Source organism: Apium graveolens, chromosome 4, assembly GCF_009905375.1.
Source record: "Apium graveolens cultivar Ventura chromosome 4, ASM990537v1, whole genome shotgun sequence".
In the NCBI taxonomy this organism is placed as follows: Eukaryota; Viridiplantae; Streptophyta; class Magnoliopsida; order Apiales; family Apiaceae; genus Apium; species Apium graveolens.
Window position 1 is genome coordinate 29425099 of NC_133650.1, and position 22558 is coordinate 29447656.

At 34.4% G+C, this 22558-nt stretch overlaps 1 protein-coding gene across 1 annotated transcript; it reads right to left on the reverse strand.

Moving 5' to 3' along the window:
• Positions 1-21382: 21382 nt before the first annotated feature.
• Positions 21383-22222, reverse strand: LOC141718464 (uncharacterized). Its single transcript, XM_074520850.1, has one exon. The coding sequence runs from the start codon at positions 22220-22222 to the stop codon at positions 21383-21385; it is 840 nt and encodes a 279-aa protein (XP_074376951.1).
• Positions 22223-22558: the final 336 nt, after the last annotated feature.

Below are 22558 nucleotides of genomic sequence, written 5' to 3' on the forward strand. Positions count from 1 at the left end.
AAAGTATGAAGCTCTTCTGAAGAAACAACAAAGAAAAGCTTATATTGCAGAAGGTAAAAGTTGGAATGACTCTGAAAATAATGAAGATGAAGAACTTGGAAACTATGCACTCATGGCCTTGGAGCAAGGAGAATCATCCTCATCTAAATCATAGGTACCAACTCTTACCTCCACTGATTTAAACGTGAATCAATATAAGGAAACTGTTGAAAAGATGAGCACAAAAATGTTTCACATTCATACAAGCATGGTTGCTACTAATGAAGAAGTTAGCAGATTAACAAAGTTGAATGAGAAGCTTAAAAGTGAAAAACAAGAAACTGAATTGTTGATAGTGGAGCTTGAAGCCTTGAAACAAGAAAATGGTTATCTGAAGAATAATCTCAAGTTTGCAAATGAGATTAAGGCAGTACTAAGGGAAAAACCGGAGAAAAATGAAGTAAAATTGAAGTTCTTCAGAAATGTATCTGAATTGGTTGGTCAGTACCATGAGAAAAATAAACCATGTGCAAATATTGCTATTGGTCTTGATTATGATGCCTTGAACAGCAAAAAGAAAAATATAAGTGACAGAGGAAAAACAATAGAGAGTGAAAATGTCCCAGCAATGCTGAGAAATGTTAGATCACTTATGTTCAAGACTTGTGAAGTAAACTTCAGTGAAGAAGAATTGATCATCAAGCAAGAAATTGCAGATGAGGATAATGAAAAGAAAAATGCAAATTCAACTCAATTTTCTAAGGCTAAAGAAAATCTCATGGACAATCAAAGCACCAAGACTCCTGTCAAAGAAATAAAGATTGAAGATGCAAGAAAGAAGAAGAAAAATAGAAATGGGAGAATAGGGATAAACAAAAGCAATAATCCGGCTTATGTTGCAGATGCTCCTGAAAAGAAGTGTGAAAAATGTGGCTCTGCAAATAATCTAACTCACCTTTGTAAAAAGGTTGTTAGTAAGCCAACTGAAGGAGCTTGCAAATATAATGAAGCAGATTTAAATAATCCCTACTCATTCTGTGATAAGTTTGACTGCATCCCTTGCAACTTGAAAGTGATGAAGAGTTTCCACAAACTGAGAGTGGACCTTAAAGAAACAAAAATTGAGTCTACATCAGAAAGGGAAAATGCACAACAATCATTGAACTCTATTTTATCTGAAATAACTCACTCTACTTCTGCTAAATCAGTTAACAAAAAGAAAGTACCCAACATTGCTTGGGTCACTAAACACACGTGAATCTGATTGTGTGCAGGGCAAAGTGAAGAAAGTCATATGGATCATTTACAGTGGATGTTCCAGACATATGACAGGTGATAAGGCCCTGCTATCACAGTTTGAGGAGAAAGTTGGCCCATTGGTGACCTTTGGAGACAACAACAAAGGATCCACAATGGGATATGGCAAGATTGTTTCTGAAAATGTTGTCATTGATGATGTAGCACTAGTAGCTGGTCTTGAAGTGAATCTTCTCAGTGTTATCCACTTTGCAGACAAAGGCTTTCAAGTTTTATTCAACAAAGAAGAATGCACTTTTATCAGCAAGAAAACTGGTGAAATTGCTCTGAAAGGAGCAAGGAAAAGAAGCTTGTTTGTTGCAGACTTGGACTCAACAAATAAGAATGGTATTTGCTGCTTCTATACCAAGGCATCAGAAGAATAAAGCAAGTTATGGCATAAGAAGCCATCTCACTTGAATTTCAAGACAATTAACAACTTAGTCAAAAAGGAGTTAGTAAGAGACATGCACAAACTGGAATTTTCTCAAGTTGAAGTTTGTGAAGCTTGTCAGAAAGGAAAGATGAAAATATCTAGTCACAAGTCAAAAAATGTGAATTCTATAAGTGCACATGGACTTATTTGGGCCAGTGAATGTCTTATCAATTTCAAGGAACAAATATGCACTTGTAATGGTGGATGATTTATCAAGATACACTTGGGTAGAGTTTATGTACTATAAAGATGAAACTCCACACATCATAATTGAGCATATCAATAAGATAGAAAAATAGGCTGAAGATTACAATTGTGTGAAAAGATTGAGAAGTGACAATGGAACATAATTCAGAAATGCTATATCAAGTGAATTCTGTAAAGGCAAAGGCATTGTTCAAGAATTCTCAGCTGCCAGAACACCTGATCAAAATGGAGTAGTTGAGAGAAAGAACAGAATATTGGTTGAAGCTGCCAGGACAATGCTGCAAGATGCCAAGTTGCCAACAAGTTTCTGGGAAGAGTCTTTTAACAGTGCATGTTATACTCAGAACATATATCTCATTAACAAGGCACATGGCAAGTCACCCTACTGAATCATGTCTAAGAGAAAGCATACTATAAAGCAACTTCATGTGTTTGGAAGCAACATTTTAAAAGACAACTCTGAATATTTGGGAAAATTTGACTCAAAGTTTTTTGAAGCAATTTTTCTGGGATATTCACTAGAAAGAAAAGCCTACAACATTTATGTGATTGATCAAAAGAAGATTATGGAGAGCACATATGTGACCTTTGATGATGACAAGTGTCCAGGCTTTGAATGCCTTGATGATAATGAAGTTGAAGCCCTTGCATTTGAAAACCTCAACATTGATAGTGATTCTGATGGAGAAGATGAAGTTAATGCACAACAGATGATGAATGAAGAGACCACTGAATAGGAAAATCATGGGAATGGAAGCTCATCTCAAACACCTGAATTTGATAGAACAAACTTGGGGGGAAAAAGAGAAGAAGGAACTACCAGTCATACCAATTATGAAGAAAATGATGAAGGCACAAGTCAACAAACTCACACAAGGAAGTGGGATAGAAGTCACTCTAGAGAAGCAATTATTGGTGATCCTAGTGCTGGTGTGAGGACTAGAAGTGCAACTGCTAATGAGTGCCTGCATGCATGTTTTCTGTCTCAAGTAGAACCTAAGAAAATTGATGAAGCTCTACTGGATATCGACCATGTAGGACGAGCTGAATCAGTTTGAAAGAAGCAAAGTCTGGAAGTTAGTTCCTGCATCAAAGAATAGAAGCATTATTGGAACAAAATGGGTGTTCAGGAATAAAATGGATGAAAATGGTATAGTTACCAGAAATAAAGCAAGGTTGGTTGCAAAAGGCTACTCACAAGAAGAAGGAATTAATTATGATGAAACGTTTGCTCCAGTTACAAGACTTGAAGCTTTAAGAATTTTCCTAGCATTTGCTGCACATTCAAACTTCAAAATTTATCAAATGGATGTCAAAAGTGCCATTCTGAATGGTGAGCTAGAAGAAGAAGTTTATGTGCAACAGCCTCCTAGCTTTAAGGATCCAAAATTTCCAGATTTTGTGTACAAGTTACTCAAGGCTCTATATGGACTAAAACAAGCACCTAGAGCTTGATATGACACACTATCATATTTCCTACTGAAGAATGGTTTTACTAGAGGAACCATAGACAAGACTCTCTTGTACAAGAAACATGGTGAAGTTATGATCCTAGTTTAGATTTATGTGGATGATATCATCATTGGTTCTACTAATGAGAAGCTTTGCCAAAGATTCTCCAAGATTATGCAAAGTGAATGTGAAATGAGTATGATGGGGGAACTGAGTTACTTCCTTGGACTTTAATCCAGTCAAAGAAGTGATGATATCTTCATCAACCAAACTAAATATGTCAAGGATCTTTTGAAAAAGTTTGGAATGGTTGATTGTTCACCTGCATCTACACCTATGTCTATTGCAACAAAGTTGTATGAAGATAGAAAGGGAAAGAGTGTAGATATCTCAAGCTATAGAGGGATGATTGGATCATTGCTTTATTTAACAGCAAGTAGACCAGACATCATGTTTTATAACATGTCTATGTGCAAGATTTCAAGCCAGTCCAAAAGAATCACACTTGATGGATGTAAAGAGGATTTTCAGATACTTAAAGGGAACTCCAAACTTGGGATTATGGTATCCTAAGGGAACTGGTTTTGAAGTTGTTGGTTACACAGATGCAGATTTTGCTGGATGTAGAGTTGACAGAAAGAGTACTAGTGGAAGCTGTCAATTTCTTGAACAAAGACTTGTATCTTGGTATAAAAAGAAACAACAATCTGTATCAACTTCTACAGCAGAAGCTGAATACATAGCTGCATGAAGTTGTTGTGCTCAAGTGCTTTGGATTAGAAATCAGCTAATGGATTATGGCCTAGCGTTACACAAAATTCCTATTATGTGTGACAATACTAGTGCTATATCTATAGTAGCTAATCCAGTTAATCATTCTAGGACAAAGCACATTGATGTAATGTATCATTTCATCAGAGAACAAGCTATAAATGGTACCATTGCGCTCCTTTTTATACCAACAGAAAAATAATTAGCTGATATTTTAACTAAACCTTTGGATGAAGCAACTTTCACTAGACTTGTAGGTAAAATTAGAATGCTTAATTCTTCATCCTAAGGCAAAAACTCAACTAATATTTTACAGCAGATTAATCTTCAGTAAATCAAAATTAATTTGATTAAATTGGAAATTAACTGAAATATGAATTATAAATATTTCAGAAATCTCTGCATATTTGTTTTTCAAATTTAAATTTAACTTGGAATTTTTCAAATTCTAAGTAAACTGCTCAGTTGTTAATTTACATTCTTAATATATAAAATTAACATAAGGCAGAATTACAAAAACCAAAAGTATATAGAGAACTGGGTTCTCGATAAGTCAAATTGACTTCTCGACAAGTCATTTTAGGACTTCTCGAGTGAGTCTTCGATAAGTCAATTACTGACTTCTTGAGTGACTTATCGATAGGCTTAATATGACTTATCGATAAGTCTTTGTAGAGTTCTCTAGTGGTGTTAATTCACAGAGTTCTCTACAAGTGTAATTTTTGACTTATCAATAACTCTGAACTGAAATAATTTAATTAAGTAAATTATTTTGGTAAAATGCTTTTGGAAAATCCATTCTAATTTTGTTTTAAAATTTTTCAAATAAAAGTTAGAATTAGTTCAGTCCACTTTTTGGACAAACTGAGTATTTATTTGACATCTCGATAAGTCAATTTTGAGTTCTCTAAAAGAGTAATTCAAAATGACTTCTCGATATGTACTTCATTTATTAAGATGACTTCTTGATAGACAAACTCCAAATGTCTATTTTTGAGTTCTCGACAAGTCATTTACTTTTTCTATAAATACCCAGACTTCTCGATACATATTTTAACTTATTAATTCTCAAAATTTTAAGCCAACTGAATATTTATTAATTCATATCCTAAATATATGAAGTTAATAAATAACATATCAAAAGAAGCAAAAAGTATGAAAAACTAAAATAATTTAATTCATAAATTATGTTCAGCAAAATACTTTTGACATACTTTATCAATAATTACTCAGACTTATTGACACATTTACGTGCTTATGTGCAATTTTTTTTAATATGAATATGTTAGTCTAATGTAAGTAGACTAGTATATTATATGTGATGTTTTGAGAATGCTGATAATAGTTAAATTTATTTGACTATATGCTAATTATGTGTTTTGAATTTCTTCAAAATAATTCCTTATCGGTATTTGTTTTGTTGAGTTAGCCAGTGAAATATTTTGCTGTTATGAAGGGTTATTTTTTTGTGTAGGGGTACTTGTTTATTTGCACGGGGAATAGTTAACTTAGAAAGTGAACTAAAATTCTTGAGTACTTGCATGGGGAATAGTAACTAAAAAGTTAAGTCACTTCTAATTGTCTAGATACTCGTAAAGTATGTTTGTGTGATTATTACACTTATTAACCGGGCAATTCAAGAGTCTCTTGGTTTCTTTTCTCATTCTATAAATTAAAACCCTTCTCTCTTCATTATTCATCTCTACTCTCTCAAACAAACATCCTACTTCAAACTCACTTCTTGTTCATCTCTCTCTCCAATGGTTGCCCCAGTTTTCTACAAGCTTTTCAATGGATTTTATCAACCCGCTCTTCATTTGGCTGACAACCAAGTCTACTATGACCCTTTCGGACTTCGTATCCGCATCAAGGGGATTGTTTGCAGCCCTTTTGATGTTCCCCTTGATGTCTTTGACGAACTCTCATGGGACGATCGGATAAGCTTCCTATTCTTTGAGGGAGAAGTCTCTCTGGAGCAGGAGACACATGCCATGGTGGCTTAGCAGCAACGCCTTGCTGCTCTTGAGTTATAGGAGAGAATCATTTCTCTTGCACACTCCATGTCTAGAGCTTACCAGCGCCGGGCATGGAGGATAGAGGCCGAGAAGAAGAAGCAAAAACTTAAGTAGTTAGGATTATGATTTACTTGTTGAAATCCATATCTTAATGTACTCTGTTTCCATTATTAATGAAAATTCTACTTTTTCTCTATAATTTTTTTTGTGTAATGATTACTATGTGTTTATATCTGAATTGATTATTATCTTTTCTGCAATAATGCTTGCAACTAAGTATCCTACAATGCATATGTCTAATTAAACTCCAAAAAGTTATATATGTTCAATGCATTACAGGTCCAACTCAATCTATTCAGACAACAATAGGAAATTCAGATAATCAATCAACTGGTATTTGTGCTAAACTGCAGCTAAAACATTTCAAAACCAAACTGCAGTTCACCCAGGCACAACAACACAAACACAAACTCAAACACAATCCCACTCAGGTGACTCTCAAAAGAAACCTATTTTACAAAAGGACAGAAACTTCAAAATGTTCTTCAGTTGTTTTGTTGTTTGAGAAAAGAAACCACCACAAACATGGAAATTCATCAGTTTTCACTGAAGATTCCATGAATATCACTTATGCACCTTCATGTGCCAAATAGTCTTCACAGACTGAAAGGTTTGAGGGTAGTACTCCTGAGGGGGAGCTATGTAAATCCTCTCTAATTAAATTGGAGGTTCCTCAAGAAGGAACAACTCCCCTCATAACTCTAGCAGAAGCTGCCTTAGCAGTTGAAGCTAGAAATATAATTGCCTATGATACTGTCATGAGAGAGGCAAGAATAGCACATTTAAGTTCCAGTGTGTTGCAAGACACACAAGGGTTTGAGGCTGGTGTACATGACAGTAACCCAGTCAAATCCCCTCCAATTCAATTGGAGGTTCCCACTATAAGTGGAGGACAACACACTATCAAAACCACAGAGCAATTTGTGAGTTAAATTGTGACCCTAGTCACAGGTGTTTCTGATGAACCATCCACCTCACAACCTCAAACTGGTAATCACACTTCTGATGAAATGAGTATGATTAGACCTATATGGATTACCCCTAATCATATGATCACATACAACTCTTCTCATCCACCTCTTATTTCTGTAAGTCTAACAACAATTGAGCCTTTCATGTGAGGATGAGAGAAAAGATTGAGAGAAAAACAGAAAACAAGAGAGGCGGGATCCTTCCTGGAAAATGGAGAGGTAGATGAGTGTATGGATTTAGTAATCCTTATGAGGAAACTCTGACTCTTAAAAGTCATGAGACTAGTGCAGTGAGAAGTAGTTATACTACTTATTCAAAAGAACAGAGAGCTTAGGACTTTTTTTACTGACAGACTTCTTCTGCAGATCTAAGTAAAACTCATATTCTACTTGATAAACTCATCACTACAGACATCAATGAAGCTTCAAGCTGCAGATAGTGTTCTAAATGGACAATGACAAAAGCTTGAACAATGTGCATCTAGCTAGATCTTTCTACCTGGAGATAATGTCAAAAGGGGGAGAATATATCTATATGCAAAAATAGCTGGATGGATGTTGCCCTCACAATAGAAGACCAGATGGGGAGATTGATCTCTGCATTTAGTTAGAGTTTTGACATCATCAATCAGAACTTGTGCATAATTCCATAATGAACAAGTTGGGGGAGATTGTAATATATAAGTGATAATGTCAAAGATCACTGGAGATAACAATATCATTAGTGTCCCTGATCAAAGTATGGAGCAATCCAAATGGACATCTGATCTAAAGTGGAGATTGATGAACTGTTATTTTTGGTAATCAGCTAAGCTTGGTGCCAACCCTAAGTAAGTTGTGTTGTTATCTTAGTCTGTATTTTGTACTTGTAAAACTTAAAGTCTGTAATAATATAAAGGAGCAGACTGGAGTCTTTTTCCTAAAACAGTATCAAGCCTAAGGATTATATCTGGAAGAAGATCAAGAAGATCATACCTCAGAAGAATTTTGAAGAAGCTTGGAGATGAATAAATCTGTTTGGAGAAAATTACTCTAAGTTAAGATCTCTACAAGTCACAGATTTAATGTTATAGAGAAGTCATTCGAGAACTCCAGAATGGCTTATCGAGAAGTCTGGAAAGCTACTAGAGAACTCAAGAAGATATCGACAAGCCAAATTGAAGAACTGAAGATTGGAGATATCGACAAGCCATTTCTTCGCTAGAGAACTCAGAGTTATCGACAAGTCTACATTCAGTAGAGAACTCTGAGTTATCGATAAATCAAGTTCCAGTAGAGAACTCAGAGATATCGATAAGTCAAAATTCACTAGAGAACTCAGAGATATTGACAAGTTAAAATTCACTAGAGGACTCTTGGATATCGACAAGGTAAATTTGACTAGAGAACTCTAGGATGTCAACAAGTCAAAAAGCCACTAGAGAACTAAGAGTTATCGATAAGTCAAAGTGAAGATGTGAAGACTAGAGATCTCGACAAGCCTAAAATCTCTTATAGAGAGCTGAAGACCTCTACAAGCCAAACTAAATATAGAGTACTAGAGATCTCGATAAGCCAATATACTTATCGAGATGTCAAGTGTTCTATAGACCTAAAGTGGAGATCTCGAGGTACAATCTCAAAGTATAAAGTTGCAGATCAGTTCAATATCCAAGATAAACAATCAACAAATAATCCAACAGCTGGATTGAAAAGTCTACAATAAGTAGCTTGGAGAATGTGCAAGATCAATGGTAAAGATTAACTGACAGAGGAAAATTAAAGTGAACACGATATACTAAAGATATGCTAAGCCAGAAATGGAAGATCTACTTTTTTATAAATAGAAATGACAAGTGATAGTTTAGAAAAGCTAATAGCATGTCTTATTACACACTGTGTAAACCAGCAGTTAACTGAGTTACAAAGTTAACACTGGTCCTTAGTCAGCTGTAACAATTTAGATAGAAATCTTGTAACATTCTCAAGGAGAAGCTAAGCTCTTTAACATCAAAGAGCCTAGAAATTTTTGTAGCAAAACATTCTTAATTTTAATACAAAATTAAGTGAGTTTTGAAAAGATCTGTGTTCCTTATTCTTGCATGTTTAAATTCCTGCAGTAACACATTTCTATAAGATTAAATTTACTATGTTCAACCAAGCCAAAAACATTCAAGAAAAGCCTAAAAACAGAAAAACACATTCACCCCCCCATGTGTTATTCATTTCCTAACAGGTTTTGAAGTCAACCCAACAGCTCTGACTCCTACGAAGATGAGTAGTATTTAAACTGAGGCAACTGCTAGCCCCCTATACATCTTCTCAAAAAGATGTAATGGTTGAAAAGGCACAAAAATAGTTACTAGATTCATTTTCTCAACAGGGTGCGTTTATTGAAATTTTCCTGTTGGCCAGGGTATATGATGTAGTGTCACCACCTCAAACATAAATAATTCTTGATGCACAAGGGTAGGTTAAACACACAAAGGAAGATTTGATGGAAATAAGAGTTTCAACCATTTTATGGTCAGATTCAATTGTTTAAGGTTCTTCAATGGACCAATTGCCTTTACAGGTGTTAGGAGAGGATACTGATCAAATAGCCATATGTCAGTGGTCAGTGTCTACCTCCCCATGCCTAAATCCCCTAGATGTATCTGCTGATAGTGGATCTGACATAGATGCAGATCGACAACTTATTGACAATGATTCAGATATTACCTGATGAGTCACAAGGAAATATCTTCATAGACATAAGAAGGAAGCTTTAATCTTTATGCTAAATTCTTTGGATCATTGTTTACCTTCCCAGAGTTCAAATCTGGAACCCTCAACGGGAAACTAGCAACTTGTAGATTATGAGTCGGATTTATCTGACGAGTCTAACAAGGATGGGGATTTGCGAACTCACATTGCACCACCTGTGCTACAATACTTATTATTACATAAGCTACTCACTCGATGGATATCAAATCATCATCCGTCGAGACTATATTGAATCATCCGTCGGGACTATTTGATCATCCTTCGAGTGCTACAAAATTCACTAAGTTAAATCTACTAAGGTGTTTTGTGTGATTTATCATCAAGTTCATAACATATTCCTAACAGATACACTTGTGAGAAGGAGTATAAACACGAGTGGAGAGAAGAGTCAAACACTTGTGAAGTACACGAAACAGAATCACACATTCACAATGAGGAAGAAAGAGAAACACCATATCCCATTCCCTATCCCTAAACATGGTTCTTGATACTTCGGGTCTCGAATATGTTTATGATTGGAACCTAACTCTTAGGGACCTAATATTTACAGATTGGATTAGAATACTTCGGTACCTAACAAGTTGGGAGCTAACAATTGGTAATAATTGGTGATCTAACAGTTGGGAGGTATAAGGAGTTGGAAGATTAATGAACATGATGATTAATAGTGAAGTCATTATTACAGCATTTAAAGGGACATCGTTGATCGGGCGATAGCATACATTCCTTGTCTTAGGGGGAGATAAAAGTTTAAGTAATAGTTTGGAGGATTCCTCAACTAAGGGGGATAAATAGCAGGCATGAGGAAAAAAGGTAAAGCATATAACCACAACACTATTGTTGCTTGTAACTACGGATCCTATTATACGGGAACACGAAGGTGGTTTCCTAGTGATCAGAAGAAGTGGTTTTGTTCATCATTATTCTTCATAATGGGAGAAGCTGTTTTCCAAAAGGGGAGTACCATTGGTTTTTATCTGCGGATCCTATTGTACGGGAGAGGTGGTAAACGAAGGTGATCTCCTTTAAGCATTTGATTCTCATAGGGGAGAAGCAAGAGAGATATGTACTTATTAACAGGAAATATGGTTGTACAAAAGAAGCTGCTGATGATTACTTCAAGACTGAGAAGTATTATCTGGCAGAGATTTGAAGAACCAAGGAAATGAAGATGAAACTACTTGAAGATCAGTTCAGTGCTAGAGGAACAAGCATCTTTCATTTTAGTTACTCAAGAAATCTAGAAATGCAGAATTTGATCCAGAAAACCAGTAGCATTATTTACAAGTCCTGATACTTTACTTTTTCAAGTTGTTAGTTGAGTTATCCTCTCTATTTAATTTGTTTGTTAATTTTAACAATCAAATAGGGGGAGATTATTGGTGAGACTGCGTAGCTGTATAAATAGTTACGTGATAACTCAACACGAGAACAACACTAGAACATGACAGGTTAATAATACTACGTCTACATAAGAAATTAAGAGGAATGAAGACAAGGAAAACACAAAGAATCAGAAGATTACAAGAAAGCTTGAAGTCTATTTATAGGTCATTGAAAGAAGCTCATTAATATGTTCATGCCTCAGTGAAGAATAAAGGTTAAAGACTTTCAAGTTTTCAGAAATATTGAAGATTCAGTGTATTAGTGCTACCAGAAGATTTCACTGTATTAGCACTGATTGAAGATAGACAGTGTATGAAATATAGGAATCTAAAGAATTGAAGACATGGTATAGACAGAGGTTAAAGAAGATAGCTGCAATCTTGAAGTTATACTCACTAACGGGAGTTCATTTATATGTTCAAGCGTCGGTGAAGAATAGTGAATGAAGTATTCAAGATTGTATTAGCGATGAAGACGTTGTCTAAAGTACCATAAAGGATTCCAGTGAAAGTACATATATTTATTGACAGTCAGTGTCTGAAGCAATAAAGTTGTTGCAAGCTTAACAATATAATCAAGGCTATAATACGAAGACCTGAATCGGGGTTAGTCATCTGTGAACCAGACCAGTTGCACTAGGCGTCAACAGTTCATGAAAGGAATCTGGGTATTATTTATAGAAGAATTGTTAAGTTAAGGAACGTACTTGGATTGAATGTTTATTTGTTAAAGTACGAGAAGAGGTGCACGGGTTATACAGTTAAACTGCTCGAGTGACTGACAAAGCTCAAAGTTTAATTGTTAAATTAAATAAATTTATTTAATGGACTTTAATATAATTTATTTAATAAACTTAAAATGATTTATTTTATAAACTTTAAATAAGTTTATTTTATAAATATAAATTAGTTTATTTATATAAGTTATAAATTAATTTAGTTATAATTTAAACTTAAAAAAAACAAAAACAAAAAAGGGAAAAAAGAAAAACAAAAAGAAAATACAAAAAGAAAATATAAAAAGAAAAGAAAAAGGAAATAGAAAAAGGAAAAAAAAAAGAAAAAGAAAACAAAAAAAAGAAAATAAAAAAAGAAATAAACAAAAAAAAACCTTGCAACCAAATACGTGGTCGCAGGTTGGTAAAAGTATTTAAAGGAATGTTTAGTCGCAGGTTGGTTATTAAAGAACCAATAAGTTAGTTTTTATTTTGTTATTCGCCAGTTACCTATTTGTTGGTCGTAGGTTGGAAGAAATAAACTAGTCGCCAATTACCTTTTTGTTAGTCGCATGTTACAAGATTACTCCTGATTTCAGCTCTCTCCTCAACCACACATTATTGATAAAAAGTCTACACAGGCAGCATATCAGATTCAACAATCGAGATTTGTTCTGTTCATTTTCTCTCCTAAAGAGCTGAAAGCAAAGATTTTCAGAGAAGTTCAAGTACTTTGATTATCCGTTTAATTTCTTACCAGAGTAATTTTATAATGCCCGGTTTAACTCTTGTATATTCTTAGGGGAATTATAATCGTTACCGGGTAATTAAATCCTAGTACAAACAAAAGCTAGATCACTGTATAGGATTTGATTTGTAAATCTTTGTAGAAGCTAGGAACTTTGTTGTTCTTAGATTGTAACCGGTTTATTGATTTACCGGAGTGTAGCAACACCCCTCGCTGATTTATATACGAATATATTTCTCTGAATATCTTGTGTTCCTCGTTTTATATTCCCAAAAACTATTCCTCTCAAGAACACGGAACCACTAAAGAAGCACTAAATTTTATATCCGCAAAAAATTCGAAAGAATTTTTTAATTTAGTGATTATCGTATTCAACCCCCCCCCTTCTACGATAATTCGGGACCTAAAAATTTTCTTCAACATCAGCCTGGTAGGTGAGCATGATAGTTGGTAGTCCTGATTTGACATGTTGGATGTGAGTAGCTGTTGTGATATTTGTGCAAGGCCTCCAAGCTGATCAACCCTAAGATCTTCAATGGTTGATGGTTGATTTTCAGTTTCTTGAAGCCACTGGGAGATTAAATGTGGTTGAGATGTTGAGGGTTGAGGATTAGAACCACCTGTGATAGAAGTCACAGTTTTACTCACAGATTGCTCTTTGGTTATGACAAGTTGTTATTCCTCACATGTAGTGGGAACCTCTAATTGAATTGGAGGGGATTTGACTGGGTTACTGTCATGTGCACCAGTCTCAAACCCTTGTGCTTCTTGCAAAGCACTGTCACATGAATGTGATAAACTTGCCTCTCCCATAGCAGGGTCATTGGCAATTTTACTCCTAGCATCAACTGCTAATGTGATTTTGGCTAGTTTTTTAGGGGAGTTGTTCCTACATGAGGAACCTCCAATTGAATTGGAGAGGATTTAGATAGCTCCCGCTCAAGAGTACTACCCTCAAACCTAACAGCCTATGAAGGATGATTTGCACATGAAGGTGTATTTATGAAATTCATAGGGTCTTCAGTAAAAACTGATGAATCCCCTATTTTTGTTGTAACGCCCTCAAATCCGGGGTTAGAGGATTTGGTCGTCACTATGAAACCTCAATCCAAAATAACCTGTTAAATCAATAAATAACTGCCAGCGAAGATATTTAGCATCTATGACCCCAATTAATCCAAGATCTTTTAAGGTTACAGTTCTAGAAACAAGAATTCCAAATTCCATAAATAATTTTTCACTTTCTTTTCAAACTATTTTCAATAATTCAAAAACCTTAAAACTTAATCCGCTAGTATAACTTCGAAAAGAAGTATACTAGGCCCAAATACAATACATATATAATATAATATAATATAATATAATATAAACAACTTTACATAATAGAACTTATACTAGTTTGCAAACCCTGGACTAATCACGTTCCAAAAGCTTCTTCTTTGCTTCCTTAGATTACGTGGTTAAACAGCGCAAGTTAATCCTCACTGGAGGTTAAATTTGAAAACAGGCAAGTATGAGCGAAAAAAATGCTCAGCAAGTTCATTATAGCAAATATAGGGTCATTTTGATATAAAACCGACATCTGCAATAGCGCAGAACATTTTAAATTCATAATTGTTGAAACAGAAAATTTATTAAAGAATCGGATAATTGTTTCTCACTGTATTCAAAACTCTTTTTGATATTTTGGAGTGAAATGCTTCAGCAATACTTTGATTCTTGATGAGAATAAAACTCGTAAAACAGTGTTTACGGAAATATTGTAAAAACAATAACATGAATAAATGATTATGGAATGAATCATCAACTTTATTCAAAACCGAACTCTTGATATTAATACTTATTTTGTTGTCATATCAAATTAGATATCAATATGAACTTTGATGCTCACAACATCCCATACTGGAGTCAACATCAATCATCTATACTAATACCACCTTTGATATTTAACAACAACCTAAATATCAACATCAAGCAGATACTGAATCAAAACTGCATTTCACCTTTAATCCAAAACAGAAACAGTTGATAAATTATTTATTCAATGATTATAAAAAAAATAAAAAAAAATTAGATATCAATTTAGATTGGAACCAATTATATTTCATGTTATTCCTGATGATCAGTCATGAAACAGCACCGATATCCCGCATCGATACCGTAAATATAGGTACTACCTGTATCCGACAGCCATACGGTACCTATAGGGCGCCAAAAAAGGCATATATTCGCCTTGAAAGGTATTACAGCTGGACCGATATCTCGATCACCTACACTGTAACTAGCAACCATCCAATCTTAAAACCTTTTTATTGAAAAAGGAGCCGAATCAATCGACATCCTAAATAATTTTATTTCCCCATTCACTTGGGCAGGAATACTCGCAACAAAATCATCTTTCTCAAAATCCATAATGTTTATAAATCCAGTAATTTGATAAGAAAAAACATTTAACTATTCTAAACATAGAATGGAAGAGTGTACTTGCATAATAAGCATTTAATTCAACGATATTTAAAACATTTATCTATTCTGAACTGAGAATAGAGAAAGCAATACTTGCATAATAGGATTCAAAATAAATATCACTTAAACAATAAGTGATGATAGGAATACTTGCCTTTGGATTTTTAGCAGTTAGTCATACTCGCAATAATATAATTATCTTGGTCTGGCATCTTGTGGCGCCTCAAAACCCGGGGTCAGGAGTTTTAGAAGCCACACCATCTAAACTCACACAACTCACACTACAATATGTAAATACTCACGCTACACGACCCCACACTTCTCACACACACACACTTACAGGTTATTGTCTTGGAAACGAACCATCACTTACTAGAGTAATTTTATTACAACCCAAATATAATTAGTCTTACCGGGGAATGACCTTTAGGTAAGGTTAGTCCGTCGGCCAAATATACGTTTCTTGTTTCTTACCTTACATAAGTCATACTTATAAATAAGCCGAACTATAAACAACTGAAAACTAATCCAGCTTATTCTGACTACCTGTGGTACATCACCAAACAATCTACTGAACAGCTGGCCATTTCCTACCCGTTTCCTGGTTGTGTCAATTTAAGAAAACAAGTGTGAGCTATAATGCCCAGCATGATAATGTACAGTATGAAAATGACTGTATGATAACATCATATATGATATTTATGTTTTATTCGAAAATAGTTTTCCTTGGTGATACACACCTTTTTATGAAAACGATTCATTAAGGGGGGTTTTAATAACCTGCGAATACCTTAATAGTAATCCCAACACCTAGGCTTGGGTTACAGTATTGCATCACAATTCCAATTGGAAGGGTTTGGACATTCACTGGAGCCGCCGCATACGATGATCAGTCGTACTGCGATAAAGTAACCTTTTCTACTAGTAGAAGGACGAAACCGTCATCTCTCGGGTATCACCATTGCCGCATTCGAGCTACGTGTCCCATTTTCGGGTATACACATACTTCACAAGTTCCTGAGTACACTGAGTACCTTCACCTGCGGTACCTTTGGTAGTCCATCTAGCACACATAGTACCAGAGTCTAACCCTCCCTTGTCCTTTAAAAGAATTCTATCAATCTCGAGAACTCGAACCACATCGAAGTTCCCCAAGCGTTTTGCTTGTTGATAGAAATAGCTTATCTCTCTAAGATATAAGTGTATATATATGTATATACGTACTTCCGAGAATTTCAGAGAAAGTACTAAGGATGTGAGTTGACCGTTGTCAACAGATAATTAATAAGGGGGAAAGTTTCTTATCGAAACTATATTCAACATATTAAATATGTCGGGATAATATTCACCGACGATCTGAAATTATTCGAATGATATTATGAAATCAGAAAGTATATAGTAAATCAGGATTTATGACTTTTAAGTCAATGATAAACCCTTTAATAAATAATTAAATGATAATTGATAATAATCAAACCTCGAATGAGTTTACTTTCTAAAAGAATATTTAAAATAATATTCCTCAACTAGTTTGTGTCTACATAATTAATAATCTATAATGATTAATCGGGTTTGAAATAAATAAACGTTGGAGTATACTACTCCCATAATAAAGGAATAAGTATATAATATTTGTTATTCGAATAATAAAATATAGTTGAGGGAATATGATCGTTGGGAAATCATTTTAATAAAAGTTTGAGGTGTTTTAATGTTTCGTAAGTGGACGATGAGTCCCTTTTAAAACGTACTACTATGGACTTATAACCGTCCCATAATATCTCCGGAATGATTCCCGGGTTTTATCTTAAATCCCGACCGACTCTCGGTCTTATATAATACGTCACGCCTTAAAGCGAAATAACATTTCACGATATATACTTATCGTACAACAACGCTAAATTATGTGAAAATTCAACAATTGCGTATCATGGCAAACATGGTATTTATGCGATTATAGTAAAACAATTCTTTCACAACAGAACAGTAAAAATGGAGTTGGGTTTGTAAACTTGCCTGGGTATCTCGAGGTGGAGGATGCTCTAGGTTCCACTCGGAAATCTATAACCATAAACACATTTCATTTCGTTAGGTTCCGTTCTAATTTATGGCAACTCGCACTCATGCGCTACTTATTATGCACCCTCTCAACTCATACTACCCTTAACATTCCTTTAAGTCATATACACAATTTGGTCACTTCATTTTGTATCGTAGGTTCATTATCATTATCGTCGTCGGCTCCGCTTATGGATTCTCTCGGTTTCTACTCGCGCGGTCTCGGCTCCGACATTTTTATAAAATTGAGAAATCATTATTTTCACTTGAAATTTTTCTGGAAGTTAGAAAACTCCATATTTCACTCTCTGTAAAAATTTCATGATTTATGAACACATTTAAGTCTATCCTTTATATTTTCAAAGTTCGTAATTTGTAGCAGTTTTTCTCGCGTAAATCACTTTTACTAAAACGACCATAACTTTTGATCCGTAAATAGGAATCAAGCGATTCAAGTGCCTAAACGATCCTTATAACATTTTCTATCTTAAGCAAAGGTTATTTTTAAAGAATCTAAAGTTTAAAACTTCGGGACTTTCTGCAGAAACTTAAAGTTACGATTTGTTGGTTTTAACAAAGTTACGTTTACGATCGGGGTTTCATTTACGCCCTAACTATCAATACAACCACCAAAAATCATCATATTGCCATCAACACACAAACTCCTCTCAATAACATCATGTTATTGAGGAAACAAGAACCAACCTTAAATACACTTAACTTAATCATCAAGATTTCATCAATAACACCCATTACACTAGGTTTACTACCACATACTAAATGGATCTTAAAAATGAACTTTAAATAAAGTTGGGCCAAAGATTTTTACCTTTCTTGAAAGCTTGAGATGTGTTCTTGAGGATGGTGGGGGCTTGGAAGTGCTTGGTATGATTTTTAGAACCTAAAACCACCATTGAAATCAAGAAACCAAAGAGAGGTTACTATTCATACTATTCACTAGTGAGTTTCTTGAATTTATTCCACCCATCAAACCTTGATAAAAAGAGATGAAAGAATTTTATTACCTTAGTTTAGTTTCTAGGAGGCTTGGGAATTAATTGGGTGATTTTACAAGATTTTGAACTTGGAGTTTGGAATTTGAATTCCCCCTTTTCTTCAATAGGGCTGAATGGAACAAATGGGGGTGGGAGGGTATTTATACTACTTTGGTTGCTTCTCTTGGATGCTTTGGATAGGTTGCTTCTTGGAAGGTGAGTTGATATATTGCAACTTGATTTTATTTTTCCTAGTATAGCATTCTAGGTTTATTCTTTGTTGCCAAATCCATGGACATATCTTTGTAGCTTGCTAGCTTACAAGCTAACTACAAGGTTAGCTTCCTTAGCACACTATTTTGCTAGCTCGCTTGATCATCCTATGGTTAGCTCACTATTTGATGAAGTAACCATGGTTACTTCCTTACCATGGTTTAGTTAGTGTGCTACGTTTATTTAATCATTTACGCGTTCGCTCGGTTACTTAAACGTTCTCCGTAATACTTACTCGTAAATGGTTCGCGATGTAATTCCTTTCGTATTTATTCCTTATATTTTTATTTATCCTACTTGAATATAAATCCGTAGGATTTTAATCCCGTAATTATATTGTGATTCCCGTAATCCTCGATAAGTCGTAAATACGGTCATTTTTCAAAGTTCGTTTTCTTCGAAAACTAATAGTGTTAACATACACTCATTTGGTACGTATAGTCGTAATATCAATTCCGAAACTCATTTTCTCATGCACTACATAGTGTGGGCTCAAATGTTTTTCCCGTCTGTCAGGGTTACTATTCATTAAACGTTTTACAAGGTCTCAAAAATTCGAATTATTACACATCTCAAGACATCACCGTCTTTTATTCCAACAATTCACTGATGTGCTGCTCCTGTGATTGCTAGAGGCCAGATATCCAATATCATTCCATTTCACTCTTTATCCAACGTATGGTCCTCATCAACTCGAATAATCTGCATCAGAAACTCAATCTCAGATTCTGAAATTGGTATAGATAGATAGAGCTCGTTGAGAGGATGATTTTGATTATTAAAACACTTGATTTGGTTTCCCGGGTAGCCCAAAATCATTGATCAAAGTTGGGTTCAAGTATTTTTACCCCCAAATGTGTTCTTGAATTTTTGTTTATATAAAAAACAAAATAAAATATAATAATCATTTAGGCTGTTTATATTTTTGGAAAATAATTACCCCTAAAATCACTTAAGGGTGTTTTATTCCCATAATTAAAATAATTAAGCCCCAAAATCATAATTACAGGGAATGATTTTATAAGTAATAAAAATAAAAAAATTATATCAAAATTTCCCAAAAATTGCGAATATTTCAAAAAAACAAAGATAACGGATATTTGAAATACGAATGATTTTATAAAAATAAAAACGTGAATTTTGTGGGCTTTGACGTCCCGGTGGGGTCCCGGTCCGTTGATTTTTGAAAAACATAAACGATTCCTAAATTAACAGAAAACTCCGAAAACACATAAATACATTCAGACTCACATAAGACGAGATAAAATGAGTACCTCGATAAAGATGCTAATATACACGCGTCCCGATTGCAGATCGATTCATATAAATGCATTTTAAAACACATAACCAGTATCCAATTGGATCATATCGGACCTGAAAATAGATTATTTAGTCGCTAAGTAATTATAGAAACGATACAATTTAATACTAGATTTCGATAATTATCAAAACCGAGCTTCTTATAAAACACCCTATGAGAAAATAATATAAAAATATCCCATATCTCGAGAACACGGGTTTCATTGATCTACCGAAATGATTATCGTATCAAAAATTTTGCGCCGGGACTCGTACGGGTCAAACCGTACTCCGGATCGAAAAAGTCAAAACACGGAAAATGTTCAGAATAATAAAATTAGGTGAGGAAGGAGTTTTTTGACGAGTTCCGGGTTATAAAAACGTAAAAACGGTTGAGGTTGGACGATTCCCGGTTTTATAAAATAGTTTTATAATTACTCAGAAAATAATTTATAAATCCATAAATCATTGTAAATTCATAAAATAGCCCAATTAACCAGAAAAATTTCACAATTATCTATATTTTATGCCGGACATATAAAAATTAGCATACTCAAAGAATATCATATATGAACATCAAAAACATCAACTCCAATTATCATATAATTCACATAAAAATCACATAAATAATTTCAAATAATAATAATAATAATATCTAAAAATATGGGATATTACATTTGTGTTGGTTTCATCAAGGTCTACCCCAACATGTAGCCTCTCACCAACTAAATGTGGTTTCTGGGTGGTGAGCAAGGTTTCTTGAACCAAGTCACTTGATTGAGCTTGCACTTGAGGAATGGAATCAAGTGGTGTATGTGAAGAAGAAATTTGTGAAATTAAGATTTGTTATTCAGAAGCGAGTGTTGGCAGCTCCCCCTGAATGGACGAGGGAGCTTTAATACACAGGGCCGGCCCTATGTATTTGGGTGCCCTAGGCGGGATTCAAAAATGGTGCCCCATATTCATAACCAAAAAATCACAATAAGATATATTCATTGTATAAAAGAAAACTTACTTGAATCTAAAGTAGCAAGTGAATATAATGAATTTCTTGTACGCTAAATATCCAAGTTTTCAACCTCCTGCAATAATCTCGTGCAAGCCACTGATGTAGTATCATGAATATAGAACAGTCATCATTACTAGTACACAACAATGTCAAAATAAAGTTATAAAAATGAGTTTACCTTTATTGATTTTGAAACTTTTTTCTAGGCTTTTGAGATGTGAATCTCTCTATGATTTTGCTATAATCTAGAGAACTTGCCAGCTCACTTTCAATAGACAATAAAGCCAATCCATTAAGTCTATCTTGAGACATCGAAGAACGGAGATAAGATTTGATCAGTTTCAATCTAGAAAATGTCCTTTCCGCCTCTACCACTGTAAAAGGAATGGTCACAACGATTCTATAAGCTATCCAAGCATTTGGATAATTTATTTGTCTTGAACTAGAACTTAAATAATTAAGCACATCTATTGCCTCTGTTATCTCATCGGGTATTACCATTCAAAGCACTAATAACTCGTTAAACAACTCCGCGCCAACAATATCATATCGCATATCATGTCTAAGAAATCCCTCAAGCTTCATGCAACAAGATTTTAACCCCTCATCATCACCAGATAAATGCTTCTTCAGGTTAAATAAAAAACCAAATTTTTCCTTATAATCTTGAAACTGTTTAAACCATTCTTTGAGTTGAAAAGCACCTTGATCAACAATATACAAGAAATAATACCTTCTGAATTTTTGTTCAGTACTCAAGTTCTGATCATCATCAGCTGCAGTAACCCCAAGATCATCAAAATGAACAAGCCTACGAATTTTTCGCTTTTCAGGAAACACAGGCTCCACATCCAACTCCAAAGCTAACTCTTTTGCCTCCTTCTTACAAGAGTCATAACCAGTTTCTCTAAACTCATTAAAGAAATTTATAAGTTCTTCCAATCTTGACAATGCAATATCAATATCAATATCGTCAAGTTGTAAGAACTTACTAACTGCATTAATGATATTTAACAAGTTAAACCAGATGCACATAGAAAATAGAAACTCAAAACTCTCAATTTCATTTTCAACTAAACTTCTAGCTTCACACCTTATCATAGAGTCTTGAGTTACATTACTAAGATGAACCAATGCATCTCTTAGTTTAGAAGTCTGAAATCTTACTGCTCTCACGCTTTCGATGTGACTTTCCCATCTTGTTGCACACAGTGGCTTTAATGTTAGGCCATTAACAAATTTCTTGAGAATTTCCCAATGCTGTGTTGAAGATGAAAACAAAGTGTATAATCTTTGTATAACCCCAAAAAAATTAGACCCCTTGCTACAACAGTTTGCCATATCACAAAGCACAAGATTTAGACTGTGACAACCACATGGAGTTTAAACGACTCGAGAATTCATATCAAGTAGTCTTTTCTGAACCCCTTTATGTTTCCCTTTCATATTTGCCCCATTATCATATGCTTGTCCTTTTAAAATCATCAATATCAAGTCCAAGATCACCAAGAACCTCTTCAAGCTTGCCAAAGAGCCCAAAACCTGATGTATCATCAAATATCACAAACTGTATAAAAAATTCTTCAACTTTTATTGGAGATACAGTAATATCAACGCACTAAATTACTAAAGACATTTTCTCCACATGACTTTTATCTGGCATACAATCCAAAATGA